This window comes from Equus asinus, chromosome 7, assembly GCF_041296235.1.
Source record: "Equus asinus isolate D_3611 breed Donkey chromosome 7, EquAss-T2T_v2, whole genome shotgun sequence".
NCBI lineage: Eukaryota > Metazoa > Chordata > Mammalia > Perissodactyla > Equidae > Equus > Equus asinus.
The window spans coordinates 55,098,741-55,122,090 of record NC_091796.1 but is presented as its reverse complement, the minus strand read 5'-3'; the positions used below and the strand labels follow the sequence as shown (position 1 = coordinate 55,122,090).

General features: G+C 35.5%; 1 protein-coding gene across 18 annotated transcripts in view; it reads right to left on the bottom strand.

The window, feature by feature from the left end:
* The window catches only part of RBBP8 (RB binding protein 8, endonuclease), a 103,753-nt gene that overhangs the window by 44,524 nt on the left and 35,879 nt on the right, over window positions 1-23,350 (bottom strand). For all 18 annotated transcript variants that reach the window (XM_014837284.3, XM_070513397.1, XM_014837288.3 and 15 more), the window contains exons 4-5: window positions 17,520-17,615; window positions 4,945-5,057 (exon numbers count right to left, since the gene is read on the bottom strand). In XM_014837284.3, coding sequence (XP_014692770.2) covers window positions 4,945-5,057; window positions 17,520-17,615 — 209 coding nt within the window. The remainder of the gene's footprint in view (window positions 1-4,944; window positions 5,058-17,519; window positions 17,616-23,350) is intronic.

The window sequence follows — 23,350 nt, the reverse complement described above, 5'->3', positions numbered from 1 at the left end:
CAGATGTCAGCTCAGTGACAATCTTCCTCACCAGAACAAAAAGAGAAAGCCCCACTCTCATCGAAACCAAAATGAAACAGAATGCACACACATACAAAACCTCATGTGTTACTGCTGTAGGCAACTACTATGCAAGACCTTACTCTGAAAACTGGTAATTAAAAAGAAAAAATTAAGATGTATCATGTCTTTCTAGTAGAATCGAACTCCACGCCCCAATCAATAGCCTCAACTGATGGGGAAGAATTCTTGTTTACAGATATGTAAATATCAGTTGATAAAGGTAGAAAGAACAACAGAAATGGAAAGTTATAATTTTGTAGTCTCTAATTAAATAATCGATTCAGGCAAAGATCACCAATAGATGCTAAAATCATTAAAGAAAGATTGAAGGAGAATTTTATTTTTGCAGGATTTCATGGAATCACACATCCATCCTCCCACTCAAATTACTTGGTGGTACAAGAGGATAAGATAACTCTATCATGGAGAAATCTGGCCATCACCTTAAGTCACTGATCAATCTTAGAACCCCCAAGAGTGGAATACCCTGACAATAGCTGTCTCCTGATATGATGCAATATGAAGTAGTTTTACCTGTGAAGTACTGCTGTCAAAAATGTTTAATCCAGGGGGGATTTGGGGAGAAAAAGAAAAAAGAAAAAAGAAAAAAAGAATCCCTATTTGGGGGCCAGCCCTGTGGCCGAGTGGTTAAGTTTGCACACTCCGCTTTGGCTCCCCAGGGTTTCGCGGGTTCGGATCCTGGGTGCAGACATGGTACCCTTCATCAAGCCATGCTGAAGCGGGCATCCCACATGCCACAACTAGAAGGACCCACAACTAAAAAAATACAACTATGTACCAGAGGGCTTTGGGGAGAAATCCAGAAGGTGGCATAATTTTAGGAAAATGGCTCTATTTCTTTCAGAAGTCAGTGTCATGAAAGGAAAAAATAGGAAAGGGAGCCATCCCAGATTAAAAGCTGACAAATGCAATGTGTGGTCTGTGATTGGCAGGTTTGAACAAAACTGCTGCAAAAGACCTTAAATTGTAGAAATATGAATATGAACTGGCTATTAGAGAATATTAGAAAATTATGGGTAATCTTTGGTAGGTAAGGTAACGATATTGTGCCTAGGTAGGAATTATCCAAGTACTTACAGAAGAAATGTTCTGATGTGTATAACTTACAGTAAAATATTTCAGTTTGAAGAAAATGAAAAAATATAGCAAAATATGAGCAACTATTAAATCTACGTGATGGGTGTATGAGGGTTCTTTACTATGCTCCCTACCTTTCTGTATGTTTTTTTAAATTTCATTTAAAAAAATGACTAAGCAGACTTTTAATAGAAATGAAAAATTTGGTTACTGAAATAAAATAACTCAGCATAACAGAACTGTTAAAGTACTTTGTATACTGAACAAGAGACCTGAAGAAATTACTCAGAATGCAGCAGAGAGAAAAAAGGGGATGAAATATAGGAAAGGGATGTTAAGAGGGACAAAGGATAGAAGGACAAGGTCTCATCAGAATCCCAAAACAGAGAGAAAGGAAAAGGCATAATATTTGAAGAACTAGTAGCTGACGGTTTTCCAGATATGATTAAAGATGTGATTCCACAGATTTTGTAATGTATACTAAGCAAAATTTTTAAAAACTTAGTTGAAATTGTACTAAAACTATTTAACATTAAAAACTAAGGAAAAAAATCCTAACAGTAGCCAGGGAAAAATAATCGTTATCCTGCAAAATAGCCTTAAAAAAGTAAACGTAAAATAACAACATTTTCGGATAATAATAAGAGTGTAAAACCACAAATAACCTCTAGAGGAACTTCTAAAGGATGTATCTCAGAAAGGATAATAATCCCAAAAGGAAAGTGAGATGAAAAAAGCAATAAAAAGCAAAGAAACTGATAAACATGTATGTAAGTCTTTTAAAAATGGTCTGAATAATTTTTAAAAACTTTCTAACTCATAGAGCCAAAAAAAGTAGTCTAGACTAGGCATAAATTGCATGTAAGTGGAGAAGGAGGTGATCAGAGTTAAAGGATTTTAAAGTCCTCATATCATTCAGAAGAAGGTTAGGATATTAACTTTATATTTTAGGAATATATGGTAAAATTTCAAGGTTGATCAAAAAGAACAGAAATAAAGAGTTTTAAAAAACTGTAAAGGATCAAATAAAAATGAAATAAGACAAATAAATATCCTCAAAATTCAACAACTGGGAAAAGTATAAACAAAAAGGAAAAAAAGGTAGGACAAGCAGGAAAAAGTAGCAACAAGATAGAAACAAAAATTCGTAAACCAAACACCAAAAATTCATAACCATGAAGTCCTTAGTGTTTTTATTCTTATAATAATGTCATTTGGGATTTGACTTCGATGATTCCTCTACTGTTCATTTTAATGAAAAATCAAGTTTTCCTGAACTTTTCAGTAATCACATTGGTGATATTATTAGTGGTGTTATTCTGAGACTACTGTGCTTAATCTGGGATTAAAAAAATAAGTAGTTAGGGGATATTTTAATTCTATCATCCCTGTGTCCTCAAGAACCAACATTCTCAGTGTGGAAGAAGATATAGATGTTACTAGAAAAGAGGTTAGTAAAAGCTCTTGAGTCTTGGATTTGAATTTTCAACATGAACTTGAAATATTTTATCTATCTGAAAATTAGGCAAAGGATAATCAAGCCATTCACCCAAGAAGAACTGCAAACTAAAGATCATGTGTAAAGATACTTGAACTGAACAGTAATAAAGAGAATGGTAATTTTAAAAAGGTATCATTCCAGCCTGGTGGCGCAGCAGTTAAGTGCACACATTCTGCTTTGGCAGCCCAGAGTCCGCTGGTTCAGATCCCGGATGCGGACATGGCACCGCTTGGCAAGCCATGCCGTGGTAGGCGTCCCACATATAAAGTAGAGGAAGATGGGCATGGATGTTAGCTCAGGGCCAGTCTTCCACAGAAAGAAAAAAAAAAAAAGAGGAGGATTGGCAGCAGTTAGCTCAGGGCTAATCTTCCTCAAAAAAAAAGGTATCATTCTTTGCCTACCAGATTGGATAGTGTCATTTAATACATTTTTGCCCAAAGCTGAAGAGGATGTAGGAAAATAGACATTCTCAACACTCGAACAAAAAATTGAGCATCCATCAATATGAAAAACTTAGTTGGGGGCTGGCCCAGTGGCGCAGCGGTTAAGTGCGCACGTTCCACTTTGGGAGCCTGGGGTCCACTGGTTTGGATCCCGGGTGTGGACATGGCACCCCTCATCAAGCCATGCTGTGGCAGGCGTCCCACAAATAAAGTGGAGGAAGATGGGCACAGATGTTAGCTCAGGGCCAGTCTTCCTCAGCAAAAAGAGGAGGATTGGCAGATGTTAGCTCAGGGCTGATCTACCTCAAAAAAAAAAAACAAAAAACCTTAGTCGAAATTGCACTAAAACTATATAACATTAAAAACTAAGGAAAAAAATCCTTAATAAATGCTTAAAAATGATAAATAAACAACACCTACACTATGGAATACAATGCAGCCACAAAAAAGACCATTATCCTTATTCATTAACACCTGGGTTTTGCGCTTGTTTGGAGTTTTTGGCTATTTTTCAGACAAAGCTGATGGAAATCTGACTATTAGATATGTAGACATTACTGGAGATTATTTCTAGTACTAATGATAGTTACGGATTCAACTATATTTATTGAGATGTAATAGTTTTCTATTCATTGGTAATATTCTTAAATTCCTAAATAAACACATGCATGTACTCATACATATACACCATAGAATTCTATAGAACTAAATACATTAACATGTAAAGACTTCTTTTTTTTTCTGCTTTTTCTCCCCAAATCCCCCCAGTACATAGTTGTATATTTTAATTGTGGGTCTTTCTAGTTGTGGCATGTGGGACACTGCTGCAGCATGGCTTGATGCGTGGTGCCATGTCTGCACCCAGGATCCGAACCCACAAAACCCTGGGCTGCCGAAGCGGAGCACATGAGCTCAACCACTTGGCCATGGGGACGGCCCCTAAAGACTTTTAATACATAATCTAAAATGAAATAACACACATTCAAACAAGAAGTATGGTATGATCCCATTAAAATTTAAAAGAGGAGAGAGAGAAGGAGGGACAGAGACAGAAAGATAGACAAATCTGGACTTGGAAACACACTTATCAGACTGTTAATAGTAGTTACCTCTGGGAGTAAAATAAAACTATGTCCTTTCCATCTCTTTTTAAAATAACGAGCATATATTCTTGCTTGAGTAATCAGAGGATAGCAGTATAATAGAAAAAAATACAGTCAGAAGATAAAATTACTTGGGAAAAGAAGATTAATTAGATTTTGGACATGCTGATTGTGAGCTGCTTATGGGAAATCCAGGTGAAGGTCACTAAGAGAGTATTTAGTTAAAAGAGAAGGTTAAGAAAGTTGTTAGAAGAGAAAAAAGTTAAGAGAAGGCTAAGAATCTAAGAAAACCCTACATTAAATGGATAAGGATACTCAACTGAAAACAGTATACTGTAAATAGAATGTCATGAAAACCAAAAAGTATACACCTTTGTAGAACCCTAAATTGTCTGATTTGTATTTAACTTTACTAAACAGTTACATTACATGAAATAAAGATGAAACCAAACAGGCTAACATGGCCATATCTAAAGGAAATTTGCTTCTTGTCTTATAGCTGGTGAGACTTCAAGGCCAACGTGGTCAGTATTTGCACAATCTTTTTGCACCCTATTTCTTACTACAATAAGCAGAAGATTAAATCTATACAAAGGGGGGAAAATGACGTGAACTTTTGCCTAAATAAGGAAAAAAATACGTAAACGATCCATTTGATTGCAACCAATTTACTAATAGGTTTTAACAAGAGTACATTATGCTTTGAATACTTAATAAATGAAGACAGGAAACTCACTAAGCTCTGTGATAAGTTTAAGATTCTGCTGCCGGATATTTTCAAACTCCTGCTGTTTTTTCCGCATATGTTCTTCAGTTACTGCACAGCGATCACATAATCCTGCTCTTAACCTACAAAACAAAAATAAAATATTTTTAGAGAAGAACTTAAATGTTCTCAGAAAGAAAGACACAAAGTTAGGTGATGGATGTATTAATCAATCAGATGGTGGGAATCCTTTCACAATGTACACGTCTATCAAATCACTATGATGTACACTTTATTTTACAATTTTTTCAAGTATATTTCAATAAGGCTGAGATTAAAAAAAAACAAAATATCAAAATATTTTTCAACTACTAAAAGATATTTACTTATATTTGAACTCCAATATTTTTATACTTTATGAAGATCTAAAGAAGTGATTTGGCAAATATAGAGAAAGTTCACTGGTTTAATGATGTATTATACCTTTAACATATTCTCAACCATGCTGAAATCAAGCTACATCATCATTTCCTACAGACTGCAATTCTGTGAAAATCTATCAATTTAAAACTCTATCCAAGAGAATTTATTTTTTGAAGAAACTGACCTTGTTTTAATTTATTATAGCCAAAATATGAATCCTAGTCCAAGATCAAGGAGCAGAATTATATCTTAAGCAAGCTTGCATCTGCATGCTTAGCACAGCATTATAACACAAAATGATTATTCAACAACTTTTTTAGTCGAATAAATACGAAAGGTCAAGGAATACAAAGTTTTAAAATAGTCACCTCATATTTTGCACTTCTCAGCATTAAAAAACCCCCAATGTTAGTAAAAATTCATACTGTACTACCAAGTTAAAAATAAAAAAAGATTACAAAATAGCTTTTACTAATTATTTGTGAATGCTGAAGGGAAGAGGGAAAGAAAGGTGTGCTCCAGAATGTTGGTAATAGTTATATTTTAGGTACCAGTATTATAAGAGATTTTCTTCTTAGTGTTTTTCTATTATTTTTCAAAAATGTCTCTTTTGTTCTTCAAATAACTAGGAAAAACATGGTTAAAAGAGAGACACATACCCTACACTAGGAATTTAGGAAATATATATTCTAAGATAATTTCAACTCAATAATTAAGTCAATAAGATACTAAGTATTTAAGTGTCTATGGAAGTCACAGCACGGTAGTATATGCCGTGAATTTCAAAATAAGTTAAGGAGATAAAACATGAAAACTGTACAACTAAAACAAACAAAAAGAACCTAGAAATTTTTACATGAAACCAAAATGCATTTCGACATGTTGATAAGAATGTAAAAAATAAAGATTAGAGATCATAGGTTGCATTAATAGAATTAGAATTTCTAGAATGAAGGAATAAAGAATTGGGCATATGGTTTAATTGGAGTACGTTCTGAAGACAGAAATTAGCATGATCAAGCTCTTTGAACTGCAGTGTATGATGAACATCTAAGATGACAAAGTGAACACTTGCACCTATTTTTGCTCCCACCCCAAATCCCACAAAACTACAGTAAAGATATATGTATATTTTTTAAGACAAAAGCCCATGAGGACAGGGAAAATAGGAGAGAAAACAAAAAAAATAGAAAGCAAGGTAGCTAGTAGACAAACAGAAACTGACCTGAGAATGCTGAATCCTAAGCTAATGGTGGGGGAAAATCTAAAATCATGTTGTCCAATATGGTAGCCACAGCTACATGTGCCTATTTCAATTTAAATAAATGAAAATAAAATAAAAATCAAGCTCCTCAAGTCACACTCAAGTGCCCAACAGCCATATGTGTCTAGTCACTACCATAGTGGACATACTGGACAGATACAAAATATTTCCATTATCACAGAAAATTCTATTAGACAACACTGAGCTAGAACCAACTCAATTTACACTAGAATTCTCAGAAGGTTCAAAAACCGATAGCAGGAATAACTGACAAACTATGTTTCAAGAAATTATCATAGTGACATATTCTCTCCTATATTCTGAGCAGTCAAGTGATTACCCCATTCCCAGCAGAAGACTGGAGTGACTTCATCTCTAGAGAGTCTAAAACAGAGAGTGTCTGATCTGGGAGACATCAGGTACAGCTGAGGGTAGGAGTACAACAATGAAATGAGTGCATATGCACACCAAATTCTCAGCCCGAGCCTAGGCCCTCGTCATCTACTTGGCGTCCAGAAGGTTGGTAGCCAGCCCTAATATACATTCTAGGAAGCAGATGTAAGGACACTTCTCTAGGAACTCTGACGAGCCTAAGAGGAAAGACCTAAAGATAACTGACATTAGGGAATCATCAGTGAAACAGACCAGATGACAGTACAGTGAAGCTCAGAGTGAAGCTCTCTCTCCACTGGGAGCTTCTAATCAACTTTTATCCCCCTCTCTTAAATATAAACAGATAACGAAGTACCAACAGACATCTGAGAAAAGCTTATAAAGTGAAGGAGACTAAAGCAAACAGGATATTAAAAAAAAAAGGGGGGCTGGCCCAGGGGCACAGCGGTTAAGTGTGTACGTTCCGCTTCAGCAGCCCGGGGTTGTCCAGTTAGGATCCCGGGTGAGGACATGGCACTGCTTGGCAAGCCACACTGTGGCAGGCGTCCCACATATAAAGTAGAGGAAGATGGGCAAGGATGTTAGCTCAGGGCCAGTCTTCCTCAGCAAAAAGAGGAAGATTGGCAGCAGATTCTAGCTCAGGGCTAATCTTCCTCAAAAAAAAAAAAAAAAAAGAAAGAAAGAAAGAAAAGAAATATAAGCTACGTAGGGAGAAGAAAAAGATAAAACACCAACACCACCAAACTATAAAGAATACTCTCAGAGAAAGAAAAACTACCAATCTATGAAATGAAAACAGGATTGCCATAAAAGGATATAGTCTGAGAACAAAAAAAGATCTTAGAAATTAAAAATATAACAGCATAAAAAAAAAACAAACTCAATAGAGGGTGAGAAAATAAAGTTGAGAAAAATTTCCGCAAAAAGCAGTGTAAAAATGCAAAGAGAAAAGCTAAGAAAACTAGAAGATTATCCAAGAAGGTCCGTCATTTCAGTAATAGGAGTTCAGAAGTGTGGAGCAGTGGGGAGGGAGGCAGAAAAGGAGAAACAGAGGAACAAAAGACATAAGACATATAGAAAGCAAAATGACTGCATAAATCCAACCATATCAATAATAACATTAAACATGAACTGATTAAATACTCCAATCAAAAGGCAGAAATTATCAGACAAAAAAATAAGATGCAACTATGTGCTGTCTACTATAGACGCATTTCAGATTTGAAGAAACAAATAGGCTGAAAGCAAAAGGATGGAAAAACATATACCACGCAAACAAAAACCAAAAGAGAGCTGGAGCATCCATGCTAATTAATATCAGACAAAAAAGACTTTAAGATAAAAAAGTGTTACTAGAGACAGTGAATTTTATAATAAAAGGGACAGTTCACTAGAAAAATATAACAATTATCAACACATAGGCATCTAACACTAGAGCCCCAAAATACACAGAGCAAAAATTGACAGAATTGAAGGAAGAAACAGAAATTCATCAATAGGTGTAGACTTCCACTACCAATAATGGAAAGAAAATCAGCATGGATATAGCAGACTTGAACACACTAACAACCACCAGACCCAACAACACCTACAGAACACTCCAGCCAACACTGTAGAGTGCATTCTTCTCAAGCACACTTCAAACATTCTTCAGGGTAGACCATTTTCTAGGTCACAAAACAAGTCTCAATAACTTTAAAAGCGCTGAAATTATACAAAGTGTGTTCTCTCACCACAGTGGAATTAAATGAGAAATCAACAACAAGGAAATATGAAAAATCCACAAACACGTGAATCTTAAACAACGCACTCCTAAATAAACAATGACTTAAAGAAGAAATCACAAGGGTAATTATAAATATAGGCCCATAGCTGAGTGCCAGTGCCCCAGTGTAAAATCCTACCCCCATTGGGGGGCCCTCCAGGCCAAAGGATGGATAGCTCCCCATTTTCTTAATGAAAAGTAAAGCTCCCATGCCATACAGAGAGCCCCCAGTCCACTTCCTATTCATAGGAAAACTCCTGGGGAAGGGAGAAAGGGGAAGGGCTGGGGTAAAAACAATACACAATTAAAAGCAGAGGACATCATGCCAACTATGCAGAAAATTCAACCCAGTCTCACATGCTTAAATACAGACAACCAAAGATCACTAACGTACGAAGCAAACCAGTAACATGAAAGAGAGAAAGCAAAATAAATAGAACAACTGATCCTGGAGGAAAGTGCCAATTCAGAGGACACAAAATAATTTTTGGTGGGGGGAGGGAAGGGAGCTGTCTAGTATCCCCAGAAAAATGAGAAGTGATATAGCCATAAAACAAAAAACAGACACACACACATATAAAGCAATGATCAACAAAACCAGTTCTTGGTTACTAAATGTGATTATCAAAATAACTTCAGTAGTAGAGGTGGAGAATAAAATAAATCTTCCAGAACATGGAAAAAAAACCAAAGAACATAAATAAGAAAAAAAATTATAAGGGATCAGTTTATGACCAAGAAATGCTCCAGAAAGAGAGAACATACAAAAATGGAGAGGAAATCATAGAAAAAAAACTTCCAGAACTTAAGAGATACCAGTCTTCAGGTTAGCAGGATGAGTGTCCAGTACAATAAAGGAAACACACACACACACCCTTCATCATGAAGTTTCAGAACAAGCATAAGAAGATCTTAAATTCTAGAAAGGAAAAAATCCTACTATCTATAAAGAAATGAACATTAGAATGACACCAGTCTTCTTATCAGCATTGGATGCTAACAGACAATGAAAAAAAAGTCTTCAAAGTTTTGAGAGAAAACTATCTTGAATGTAGAATTTTACATCCATTCAAAATATCATCTAAATGCAACAATAAATAAAAACATTTTCAAACACACAAGGACTCATTTACTTCCTGTGTACTTTTCAATAGTTATTTGAGGATAAGCTAAAACAAAATGAGCATGAAAAACCAATAAAAAGGAAAAACAGGCCCACATTTTATCAACCATGTTCACTGGTATATCTTCAAAGTCTAAAATAGTGCCTGCACTAAAGGTAGGTGCTCCATAGATATTTGCTGACTAACATGAGTTGAAAGAAATAATGGAATTAATGTTGGGATCCAGTGAAGGGAAATCCCAGAATGGCAGTTACAGAATAACCTAGAAAGTAAATGGTCCAAATTAGGACAGCAAGTTTTTTGTCCAAGTATGTCTTCAAGAAAAAGAACAATAACAAAAAGAGATTATAATCAATAAGTAAAATAACTAAGGCATTAAATAATATTAATGACATGGTGAGGAAAAGATGTTTCTTGTCTCAATAAGAAAAAAGGTAGTTAGAAATTCTAGGAGAAACAAAGCAAACTTATATAAACATGTCCTTGTCATAATATAATTATGAGCTGATTTGAGCAACTGATTTGGGTCGAAAATTTGACCCGGACATTAGAAACACTCTCCTTGAGCGGCACAGAAGTCATGACATCAGAGCTGTAAGGAAGGAAATGTCATCCTAACTCTGCAGTGAATATTCACATAGTCAACAAATAAACACGGTTTACTATTTTCCAATTTCTACAATCCATTTATAAACAAAATACGAAAGAATGAAATGTGGTAACAGAAAAGAAGGTAATTATTATTAACTTTGTCAATATTTATACGTAAAGGTTCCGCTGACAAAGGCAGGAGGCAAAAAGAGAGGGAGAGGGACGCAGGGGAGGGTAAGCATCGGGACCTGCTGAAACAGAGAGGGGAGGTCAGGGAGACTGTGGAGACGTCTCTCTCCAAAATGTATTTATGGAGATACATATGTTTGCATAAGTATATGTATTAAAGTTAAAAGGCAAAACACAACTAAAATAATAACTCTTCAAAAATAGGTGAGGGAGGGAAAAATAGCATCCTCATCTTCACAGCAAGAAGTAAAGAAATAGCGTCTCAAGTTGAAAAATCAAGTATTATAGTGAAAATACATCATTTAGAACTTTGGAGAACTAAAAATTGGAACACGGAGGGGTGAAAGAGTGAACACGGAACTACTGTTTTCATTATAACTATACAACTTTATAATGTACATGTATTACTCAAATAAAAATTCAAAAGGGAGGGGAAAAAGCAATAAAATAAGCCAAATGGGGCCAGTCCTGTGGCCGAGTGGTTAAGTTCGCGTGCTCTGCTTTGGCGGCCCAGGGTTTCGGCGGTTTGGATCCTGGCGCGGACATGGCACTGGTCGTCAGGCCAAGTTGAGGCGGCATCCCACATGCCCCAGCTGGAAGGACCCACAACTAAAAATGCACAACTATGTGCTGGGGGGATTTGGGGAGAAAAAAGCAGGAAAAAAAAGAAGATTGGCAACAGTTGTTAGCTCAGGTGCCAATCTTAAAAATAAATAAATAAATAAGCCAAATAGTGCATTACTCCTTTTTGTTACAGCATTTTAATTTAATAGTATTATGTTCTAGTAAACTTTGCGTGAAATCTTTTTGAGAATTGAGGTACTAAAAAGGACATACACAGCTCATCTTTCTACTATAATACTGTTTTCAGGATTTAAAGCATTTCTAAAACTAATAGTAAAGTCTATTTATGCCTTTAAAATTCCAAAGGCAATAAGAATAGTCCTTCTAAACTATTCCAAAATCAAGACATTGTTAAACTGGTTACAAGAAGAAACTCAATTTTAACTATTTGTTTAAAATACTTGAAATTTCATATTTACATTTCCCTTTTATGATTTGTTCAAATTAACAGCTTAGAGTCCATGCAATATTCAATCAAATAGTTGACCTGATTGTAGTAAATAATTCATACACAGAACTATGAAGCTATCGAGGCTTAAGAACACATGCACTGAAAAGTCTGAAAAACACTGAAGGAGTTAAATGGCATTAAACAACCTTAATAAATTATTTAAACTTTATTCCACTGCTCCGTTTATTTGTCATTAAAAACCAAACACGTTATTGTTTCTAAGAAATCAAACCTGATATATTAAAATGTTATACAGTATCATGGAAAACAATCCCTTAGAATCCTCAGCTTCCAAGTGTAAAAATGCTACTGGTACAGACAGTTATGAAATGCAGCAATATTCCCTAGCTGGTTTATTACTTCCAGTTTTCTCCAGTCAACTGCCCCTCTTGATGACAGTATCTGTGAGTGAACTCCTGACTGCTCACTGATCCTAGTTTAAATTTAAACGGCTGTGAGGAAATATGCCAGCTCCTATTTCCATCAGCAGGGTTCCACTGCTTTCTCCTGGCCTCTCTTCCACTGCTGCTGTCAGAGAAAGACAGAAGAGCTCCCCTTCACAGGAGAATGCAGTTTCAGTAGCTATACACAGGTAAAAGGAAAAGAAGAGTAACTCCACTTTTAAGAGCAGACAGTAACATATGTTCTGAATTTTATTCCAGTTTGTTCATAGAAACGAAGAAATAAAAGCTTTCATTCTGCAATTACAACCTACCAGATTAACAAGTAGGCACAGTTGCTTGCTATACTCCAAAAAGATTTCCTCAAATTTATTCATTTTCATTCAAAAAAGTTTTACTGAACACCTACAGTGAGTATTACAGGTGTAGGTGCTATAAATACAAAACTGGCCAGGATACTTACTGTCACTGCTTTTAAAGAGTTTACAGTCTACTAGACAAAGACAATAAAAAAGTAACTACAACAAAGTAGGAATCATACGACGTCAACAGAAATATAGGGCACTATGAAATATGAAGGCACACAGCAGAACCTAACCTAGCTTAGGAAGTCACAGAAGGTCTCCTGAAGAATATGATGTTTAAATTTAAATCCCTAAGAGTTAGCAAGAAAAAAAGAGAACATTTGGTCTAGTATTTGAAAAGTAGTTGCAGAACCACAAATCCTCTGATTATGAGTACCAATTTTCCCTTTTAACAACAGGTGAAATGTAAGATGAGTTTCCTATGCCCGCCAAAAATGCTCTTAAAAATATTAAAATCTACTAGACAACTATGGTTTAACTGTTTTGATCAAATTTTTTTTTAAATGCATTCTATCTACTTCTCCAGCAGTCACCGCTTCTTAGATTTAGCGAAATACTTTGTTCACTGAAGGAAAGTTTGTAAATGTAATAATAATAGTAGTAAAACATAAATGAGCCACATAAAATTAGAACTTTTTATTATTCAATTTACTTTTATTGGGTAATTCCTTTTATTTAAACCTCTCACGTTTTCACATTAGCATAAGAAACAAGAATCGCTTCACCTTATGAAGAGTGGGAAACAAGTTCTAGAATTACTATTTAGAAATTTTAACAAAATACGTATTGCTTTTTAAAGGTCTCAGGAAAACTTCCTAGAGATTTTTAAAGTTTGCCCTAGACATCATTCTTACAAATGACCTAAAACTACAATGAAATTTTAAATAAGGCAGAACTTTACCAAATGTTACCTAGTTAGACATTTAAAGCTAGTATTTAGTTAGTAGTAATTTAAAAAAAAATAACAAAAAAACAAAAAAAACTTCCAAGGAAACAGACTAGATAATAGGCAACAGTAAAGACTTAACATCTCAGAGTATCTGTTCTGATAATTTTAGGTCAAGCACAAATACTTTGAGATAATCAGTTGAGGTGTGATTCATTTACACAACATTTATAAAACTAAGACAACATACAGACAAGGCATCGTGAAACAGCAGAAGCTAGGGAATGTGGAGGGTCAAATTATACTAATTAGCCATTAACTATGTGATCTTGGGAAGGTTTCTTAACTCTTTGCCAGCTCAGTTTCCTCATATGTAAAATGGATTTATCATCTACCTTCTAGCGTTAACGTGAAGATTAAGTGCCAGCTGCCTGGGTACAAAGTGAGCTCTCGACACATACACTTCCTATGTTAAAAAAAAAAAAAAGCTCAGATCTAGGTCATTCTTGGTTTAATTAAATGAGGCTCCATGAAATCAAGAATAAAAAAGTATGCCCAGAAGAACATTTTAGATTTGAAGAGAAAAAGTATGTGTACAACGAAATGGGCTACACTCCTTGTCTCATCCCCACTCCCCATGACCAAATTAATACCGTGTAATGAATTTTCGGCCCACCTACCTAAGGAGGTAAAGGTGAATGGAACGAAAGGCAAGAGAACATTGAAGATAAGAAACATCAGAGAAGCATGACATCCACATGAAATTAGCGACCACAGATCATACACAGAAAAGAATCTAGTTTTATGAAACTGTAGAATAAAAAAGGCAATTTTAATTTAAACAAATATATTAACTGAATGAAAGAGAGTAATTTAGAAAATACTTCAATGGGAAGGGTTGGTGACTCATTCACTGACCTATCTTCTCAGAATGCGCTTGGAAAAGAAAAACTCACTTAAGAAGGGAAGCACAAGATGCCAAGAGTAACAGAACTGGAAGCTCAAACTTTAAATCATAAAGTGAAGAAATGTTCTGAAGACACTAGAAAGGAGTATTTTCGAGGGCTAAGATCAAGAACACTGTATCTTGGGGATGAAATGGAGAGCTGATTGTATTAAACATAATTCAAGCAAAACAACGAAAACTTTATCTTGTGATTTTTTTCAGTGTATTAACTTTGGGCCCTAAACAACTTGCTAATGACCAACTATACAGGAAGAGTGCTGGAAATAAACACAGTCATGCACTGCTTAAAGATGGGGATGTGTTCTGAGAAATGCATCATTAGGAGATTTCGTTGTGTGAACATCACGGAGTGTACTTACGCAAACCTAGATGGTATAGCCTACTACACACCTAGGCTATATGGTACTAATGGGACCAGTGTCACATGTGTGGTCCATCGTTGACTGAAACATCATTATGCAGAGCACGACTGTACAATCAGTCCTCGGGTGTGGCAGGCACGAAAATGCATCTCCTACTGTGGGAAGTAAAGTCACTGGCTCCAGCTGTTGTGCTCTGAAATCCTTCACCTTCAATCACTGAATGAGTAGAGCAGGGACACTATGGCTCCAGGACTCCCCAGTGGCCTTGCTAAAGCTTTCTTAAAACTGCCATGCAGTCTAAGCCCTTCCTGTTTCCTCTCTTTTTCAAGAGTTAGACACATGGAGATCTCATAACTCTCCCAGCCTCCTCTAGCTCCCTCCTCATTTTCCTTACAGGTGTTTCATCCAATAAATTTCTTGAATGTCTAATATCATCTTGATGTTTGCTTCTCAGAGAATTCAGACTAACATATCTAGTTAACGTCAACCTCAAAATTTTCTTTATGTAGGAATCACTGAACAGAAAAAGTTCGTAATCTCTCGCCATTATTACCATTATCATAGAGAAGGAAGAGCCTCGTCGCTTGTGGGAAGTGGTGGAGTGGTAGAGATGAGAGAAAAAGTATAATGAAATAAGAGAAGGAAGGACTTCAACGTTTGGAGAGTTAAAGGCTGAGAAAGACAGGCTCTCCATCTTTCCTCCCAAATCCTCTACTACACATCCGGAGAAAACAGAAGGAAAGGCCTCACCACACTAACAGACGAGGAACTGATGATTTCCTTTTTGATCCTGGGCTGCAGAAGGGTGAGAGGGATGGATGGTGTTCTAGCTTCCTGATATCTCAGCTGAAGAGAGAGTAGATCTAGCTGTGGTATAAAGTACAGACTAGAGTGCTAGAGGTTGGCATCTTAGTCACCAATTAGGAGGGATGTTCTAAGCCTTTTTAAACTGCTGTTATGCACTTTTACTTGCATTATCACACTTAATCTTCAAAATAGCCCTGTGAAGAAGGTGTCGTTCATGTCATGCCATATATTCCTGGCTTTTCTCCTACTCTGATTATTTCTCTTTCTCCATCTTTTTTGCTGGCTGGGTCTTTATTCTTCATTAACCCTTAATTAGTAAGCCCAAGGATTCAGCCCTGAGATCTCTTCTATTCTCTTCCTATACTCTTTAAGATGTCCTTAGGAGATCTTATCCAGTCCGAAGGTTTTTAAATGACATTTATATGTGGATGAGGGCTTTCAAATTTGTTTCTCTAGCTCTGATCTCTCCAGTTAGTTCCACACTCATATATGCAACAATCTCCTTGACATCTCCATTTGGAGATAGCAGATGCTGTCAGTACCTACTCATATCCCTTTGTCATTCCCCTGCTTAAACCCTCCAATGGCTTCCCACTGTAATTAAAATCCAAACTTTTCACCTACGTCCCTACATAATCTAATTATTTCCCACCTTTCCACTCTTATCTCCTATCATTCATCCTCTACTCATTAAATTAGAACTAAGTAGACCTTCTAGTCCTCTAATATTCCAAAGCTTATTTCCACCTTAGGCTTTTGCATTTGTCTGTTCTCTTCTTACCTACAGTTCTTCAAGTGACTGGCTATTTTTTCTATCATTCAGGTCTCAGCTCAAATGGCACCTCCTCAGAAAGGCCATCCCTGATGCCCATCAGTATCCCTTCATTTCCCAATGCTTGTGGTCATTCAATTACATCATTCAATTTTATCTTTTTCATAGCATTTAAAATCTGAAATCCTCTTACTTGTATGACTCACTCCCAACGTATGACTCACTCCCAACTTTTGAAAATTAAATGTCAGCTCCATGACATACTAGGGATGGTATTATCCCCAGTCCCCAGAGCAATACGGAGAACACAGTTAAGGACTTAATTATTTACTGTTGAATCTGAATTAAGGATACAGTGTGAAGTTGAAATTCAAATTCACACCTATGATTCCAAAGCACATGGAGCTTTATTCCACAATACGCTGCCTATTACAATAAATGTGCATCCACTGAGAGCAGTTGTAGAAGAAAAAGAGTACTCAACTTCAATTTGCATATGTGCAGAATAGTAGATTATCTTACCACAAAGGCACAGTGGCAAACTCAAACCATCAGCCCTTCTGTAACATGTATAAAAATAATAATAAAGGAAAAACATTAACTAAAAAGAAAGCAAGAAACATTGTTTATTATTATTACATAATAAACATTGTTTATTATAGGTCCTAAATAGCAGATTCAGACAAGGGAATATAGCAAAATCTGGAAGATTTCTTTAATGGAGGGTGTCAACCTCACAGGAGTGGGAAAGAAAGAAGTCTGACTGTGGAGATGAAGTAAGTGATAGGCATTATCTTGGGAATATTCAGAAAGAAGAATCCCTAGACTGCCTGGAAGTAGAGAATACGCAGGGAAGAAAAGAGAGCGGCAGGAATAAGACAGGAATAGAATTGTGAGGCAGCTTCCACCTACTTAGAAGTAAAAATGGAACTAAAGCATCAAATGAAATGGAACATTGCTACTCTCACGCTCATCCTACATTAAACACCAGGTAAAGAAACATCATTTTAAGGGTAAAGTGATGTGATCGCTGTAATTAAGGAAAAAACAAACCTGTAAGAGCATACCTTTAATTTCGTAAAGTATTTATCCAAAGTCGATATAAGGTTGGGAAAAAGATCACTTTTAGTCTCAGAACTGATTACAAATTAAAATCAACGCACACTTTCTGTTAAAGGGAAAATCACCTCTTTCTCAAGAAGACCCAAGAACCAGACTCACCGATCTTCTAAAACTTTAATGGTTTCATGAAGGACTTTCTGTTGCTCTCTCAGCTGTTGATTTTTGGTGAAGAATTCTTCTAGCCTTTGTGCATCTCTAAAAGTCAAGAAATAAGGTGTTTTTTTTAGGGAAAAGTTACTCTAATAGGATAATTCTGTCATAAGAACTCCTAAGTATGGTCTCACTACTTAGACGATATCATGAATTTGTTCTATCAAAACATACAACTTAAAATAGTGAGGTTTGAATATTTTGTTAATCACAGTTCAAATTATAGTAGAATTTGCTCTATGGTATTTTTACATAGTGTAGAAGTATTATCCTAAGTACCAGTTATTCATCACACAATGCTGGAACACAGATGAAGGAGTGGACTCTGACGCCACTAGTGACTCAACGTTGTCAAAAATTGCTATTAAAATGTATATTTACTGTTTTTTATTATTTTGTCTATATTTGTTAATGTAAATAACTGACCTCTCTACTCATATTATCTCTATTCCTGTTATATGATATTTATACTTTCTATTTTATTAATTTCTGTGTTGCTTAAATTTTTACCTGGTACTACTTCCAAGTGTGAACTTACGGTGGAGTGGAAGTACATGAACCCTAGATTCTAATGTCTAGGTTTGAATCGCAGTTCTGCGATGTACCAGCTGTGTGACCTGGTGCAAATAACCTACACTCTCTGTGCCTCAGAAAATGTGGATACATTAGTATCTACCTCATAAAGCATTGGCAAGGACTAAGTACTAATGTATAAGTACTAATATATATACAATATGCAGAACAGTGCTGGCACATAGCAAGTTCTATTAAAGTGCTTACCATTATGATTTTACAGTCAGGAAAAAACAAAGACAACTAAAATTTCCTTCTAGTAGATCACCTGGTTGCTTTCCAAGGTTGCGTCATATTTTACCCTTCATCATTATGTTTTTTAAAAATCACATTATTGTATAAAGTATGCATATATTTTAATTCTAAGAAAACCCATGAGAAATGTAATTGAGATTTTCTGTGTCATCTTGAAGCTGAAAATATAGAATACTGTGGTTCAAACAGATCTTCCCCCAGCCCCCTCAAGGGTCTAAAATATTAAATCAAATAAGGGTGACAAACAAGACTACCCAAAAAAGTAGCTTGTGTCAAAATGGCTAAAACATAGAATGTAATACTACTGGCAGCAAACCAGATGAGTAAAACAACTAAGCCAAAATGTCAGACACCCAAGATAGAGGGTATTTCTTAAATATTGGTTGAATAGTTGATATTGAATGAAAAGCCAATACCTCCAGGAGTGAGAGCTTCCTACTATACAACAAATATAGGTCTGATAGCATATGTAGACATCAGAAATTTCGGAAATGATAAACAGTAATAGATAGCTGAATCTCGTTAATTTGGCTCCTTCTCATTCATTAAAAAAAGATTTTCTAATACTTTTGGAAAATATATTTAGTTCAGAAGCAGAAACAGGTTTTCAATGATCCTCTTTTTGGAACATTCAACAAATATTTAACAGTCAACATTTCTACATATTTAATTTCGTAAATGAATTTGTGTAAAAGAGAAGTGTTAGCCATGTGCAGAAACAACTATCATCAAAACACAGGTCTGAAACAATTCAGTGAGGGACAAATACAGCATAGTTTTTGTTTACTTTCCTAACTGCTGCTTCCAGGTGGAAAGCCCTAAGGACTGTGATATCTTACAGATACAGCTATTCTAACAATATGGAGACAAGACATCCTAACTGTTACTGCACCCTGACTGTCTATTGTAAAATACAGTGGGAAAGAGGGCTTAGGGCAATATAGGCAAGCCCAAGTTCCGAGCCCCACAACGCAAAGACCTAACTCACTAAAAAAATAGAGCACCCCTCTAATTCTCTGATTACTCAGGGAATTTAGTTACTTACCTGTGCTTCAAAATGTATAACCCCAAGCTACCTGAAGTACACAGCTACAGAGTAATTACAATTGATATTAAAAGGCTGCTAAGAGGATCAAATGACTCTGTGAACTATATGGTAAAGTAGGGCATTATTATCAGCTACTGAATAACCAGCTGTGTTTCCATTCCTTAAAATTCAGAAACATTATAGGTAATTTTTGAGAAAGCAATACTCAACAGTCATTTACAAATTTAAGATTTTTCATTGCGGCTGTTTGGTTTGAGGTGTGGAGAAAGACTCAAATTTTATATAAAAAGACTCAGTTATAAAAAGTGCATCTGTCAGAAGCAAATGTAGATCATTTTAAATTATATCTAATCAGTCAATCTGCAGGGAAATAATTCTGATTCTAAGAAGAAATACTATCTTATATCTATAAATCTATCATTTAAAATAGTAATATTTTAGAAAATAAAACTACTAGGCCTGCATAAAGGATCCATTTTCATAAAACTAAATTCCTTCAAAAATATTTAGTGAACACAGCTTAAAATGTATAATCAAATAGCAAACAATGCTTTCTGGGTTTCAGAATTGCTTCTTAAAAGTGACCAACATTTTGACTCCAAATGATGTCATTCTAATCAATGGTGGTTAATCCAGCATTTACAAGATTGTTAATTTCAACACTGAACCAAGGTATAGTGTAAAGAGCTCACTGTCTAGCTACTAATCAACCCTGAAACTCTACGCTTCTGGTATTAGAAAAGGTCAGAGAGAACAAGAATTCCTACACAGAGTTACTATTCACAAAAGGGGAGACTCGTAGAGTAACTCCAACAAACAGTAATTAGCTGTTTAGTTTGGTATGTATTAAATTACCAGACCAAGTCACTGACAGTGCTCATCTCCTGATTAACAGTGCTTGTAGTATCCATCACTAGCTGAACTATGAACAAAATGAAGATGAAAACAAGAGAACAAGAAAATAAGAAAATAAGACTAAGAGAATAAGAGAATTTTAAATCTCAAACCTCTCAAATAAAACATTTTCACCACTGAAGAAAAGCCTATTTATTCCTGAGTAAAAGAAAGATATTTTCCCTTTTTGATTCCAAATGGATAGAAAAAGAGAAATTTTACTTATTAACCAAGAAAATGATCCTATTTCCTCATCCAAATGATACAATTTCACTATATTTATTTTTGGAATAATTTTTATTATAGGAAGAATTCTTATATAAAGAGTTTTCTGTAATTATTCAGATAATTCTAATACACATAAATACGGTAATACCATCAATATTAATTAAAGTGTATTAAAGGGCTGAAAAGTTTTTGAAATCCCTATTGCCCACAGAAACAAAAGAAAATATGTGTCATAAAAGGAAATCAGGCCTCAAGAGGTGCATTGGCCACATCTTCTGAGCCAGAGGAGTAGGATTAGTTGAACTGTGACAACATTTTAGGTTGCCTGTCCAACAGCCATTTCCTTCTTATTCCTTGTTAAAAAGAATACTGATTTTCTACAATATTCAGCAGCTGTTTGGAGAGAAGTTGATCTTCTCTCCAGAGTCGGGATGAATCTTAAAATATTTTTTTCATTTTTAAACTTTTTCATCTTAAAAGTAATTTTAGACTTACAAATAAGTTATAAACAAAGAACAAAGAGTACCTGCATACCTATCGTCCAGCTTCTCAAAATGTATCTTGTATAACCATAATACAATTATCAAAGTCAAGAAATTAATACTGATACAATACTATTAACTAATCTCCAGACCTTATTCAGATTTCACCAGTGGTCCCTCTAATATAATTTTTCTGGTCCAGGATCCTACGTTGCATTTAATGTCATGTCTCCTCCAATCTGAGACAGTCTCTTCATCTTTCTTGGTCTTTGACTAGCTTGACACCTTTGAAAAGTACTGGCCAGTTATTTTAACTGTTCTTCAACTTGGGTTTGTCTGAGGGTTCCCCATGATAAAACTTGGGCTGTACATTCTTGGTAAGAAAATGACAGAAGTAATACTGTGCTCTTCTTAGTGCATCATACCACTATGGAAGTATACACGAGGTTGGCATATCTGATTACTAGTGATGTTAACTTTGATCGTTTGATAGAGAAGTCTGCCTAGTTCCTCTGCTGTAATACTGTAATTTTTCCCTTTGTAATTAATACGTATCTTACGGGGAGATACGTTGAGTAATTTGCAAAATTTGCAATTGTTGTTTTTCATTGTACTTTCACTAATTTTAGCCCACACTGATGATTCCTGTCTTCAACCATTATTGCTATGATGTTTGCCAAATGGCGATTTTCTATTTCTAACATTCTTTCTATGTTTAGTAACTGAAATCCTAAGGAAGAGTTGTCCATTTATTCTGCAGGTAGAATAATTCATTACTACCATTATTTCATGTTCAGGTTGTCCCAGATTTTGCCATTAGGAATTTTTTTAAATGCCCCTATTACTTTTTGAGGATTTCCTTATTTTGTGGCACAACAAGATGTTCCAGCACATCTTGTAGTTTGCATACTCTCAAGCCCTGGAATCAGCCAGTTCTCCAAAGAACCCTGATTCCTTTTACTGAAGAATCTTTAGAAATCAACATCTGGGTTTCAGGTACGCTCATGACTACCAGCAATCATTGTTTCTAGGCCCTCTCAATGGACCAAGCCTAGGAAATATATTTATGTCCTCACACACATAAATACTTATCTATATCTATTCATCTATATATTAAAAACCATGAATTCATACTGATAACTCCAATTCCTACCCAGCACCATAGGGTTCATCCTAGCTTTCTCCTTTTTCTTATTTGTAACTCTCTTCTCCTGACAGTGAGGAACCAGGCTCTCATTATCAATAACATACTTAATTATTTGCTCAATCCTAGAATATACATAAAGTAATGTCAGAATCTTTATTAGTCTCAGACAATCTTGTCAATTCAATTCCCTTTGACAGTTATTGTTTAGGAAAAAGCACATAGTTATCATCCATGAGTTAGAGGAAGTGTGCTGGAGGCTGCTTCTGGCAAACTTTTATAATTAGTAAAAAGGGATACAAGGATGTTCTACAAGTGATAACGAGAATGATGATGGCCATCGTGCCATTTTGCAGTGAGTCGAGACTAAGAGGGCAAGCCAGAACACTAAAGATTGCAGAGCAGAATAATAGAAATAACTTGAGTCTTCGATATTGTTGAGTTACTAAATAACCATTCCTATAATCTCTTTACTTTGGACCTTCTATGTGAAAGAATACATTTTCCTTACTGTAAAAGTCACTTCCGGTGTTTTTTTCCACACAGTAAGAAAATAACCTACTAAGACACATACGCTAAATTTACTATTCAGAAAAGGCTTAAGTTGCTATATAAGTAAAGAAACATCTCTGAACTGTGGGAACTAAATACAGCTCTACCACAGAAAGAGAAATGGATTACCCTATGGGTGAGGAGTTTAAAATGACATAACGAAGGGAGGAACAATTACACTTTCAATAATGCAAAGCATTTAAAACTGCTGCTAATTAACAAGAATCATAAAATTATTCTTCAAAAAAAATTGTTTTAAAAATTGATGACTTTAGGAGCTGGCCCTGTGGCCGAGTGGTTAAGTTCGCGTGCTCCATTGAAAGCGGCCCAGTGTTTCGTTGGTTTGAATCCTGGGCGCGGACATGGCACTGCTCATCAAACCATGCTGAGGCAGCATCCCACATGCCACAACTACAAGGACCCACAACTAAGAATATACAACTATGTACCGGGAGGCTTTGGGGAGAAAAAGGAAAAAAAAAATTGATTACTTTATATTTCTGAATCTAAGTCATCTTCCAAACATGACTTTCCAGGTGTCAAGAAGAACTTCACAAGTTTCATTTTCAGAGTATAATGGTTTTGATGGGTGGTTGGTAACTCT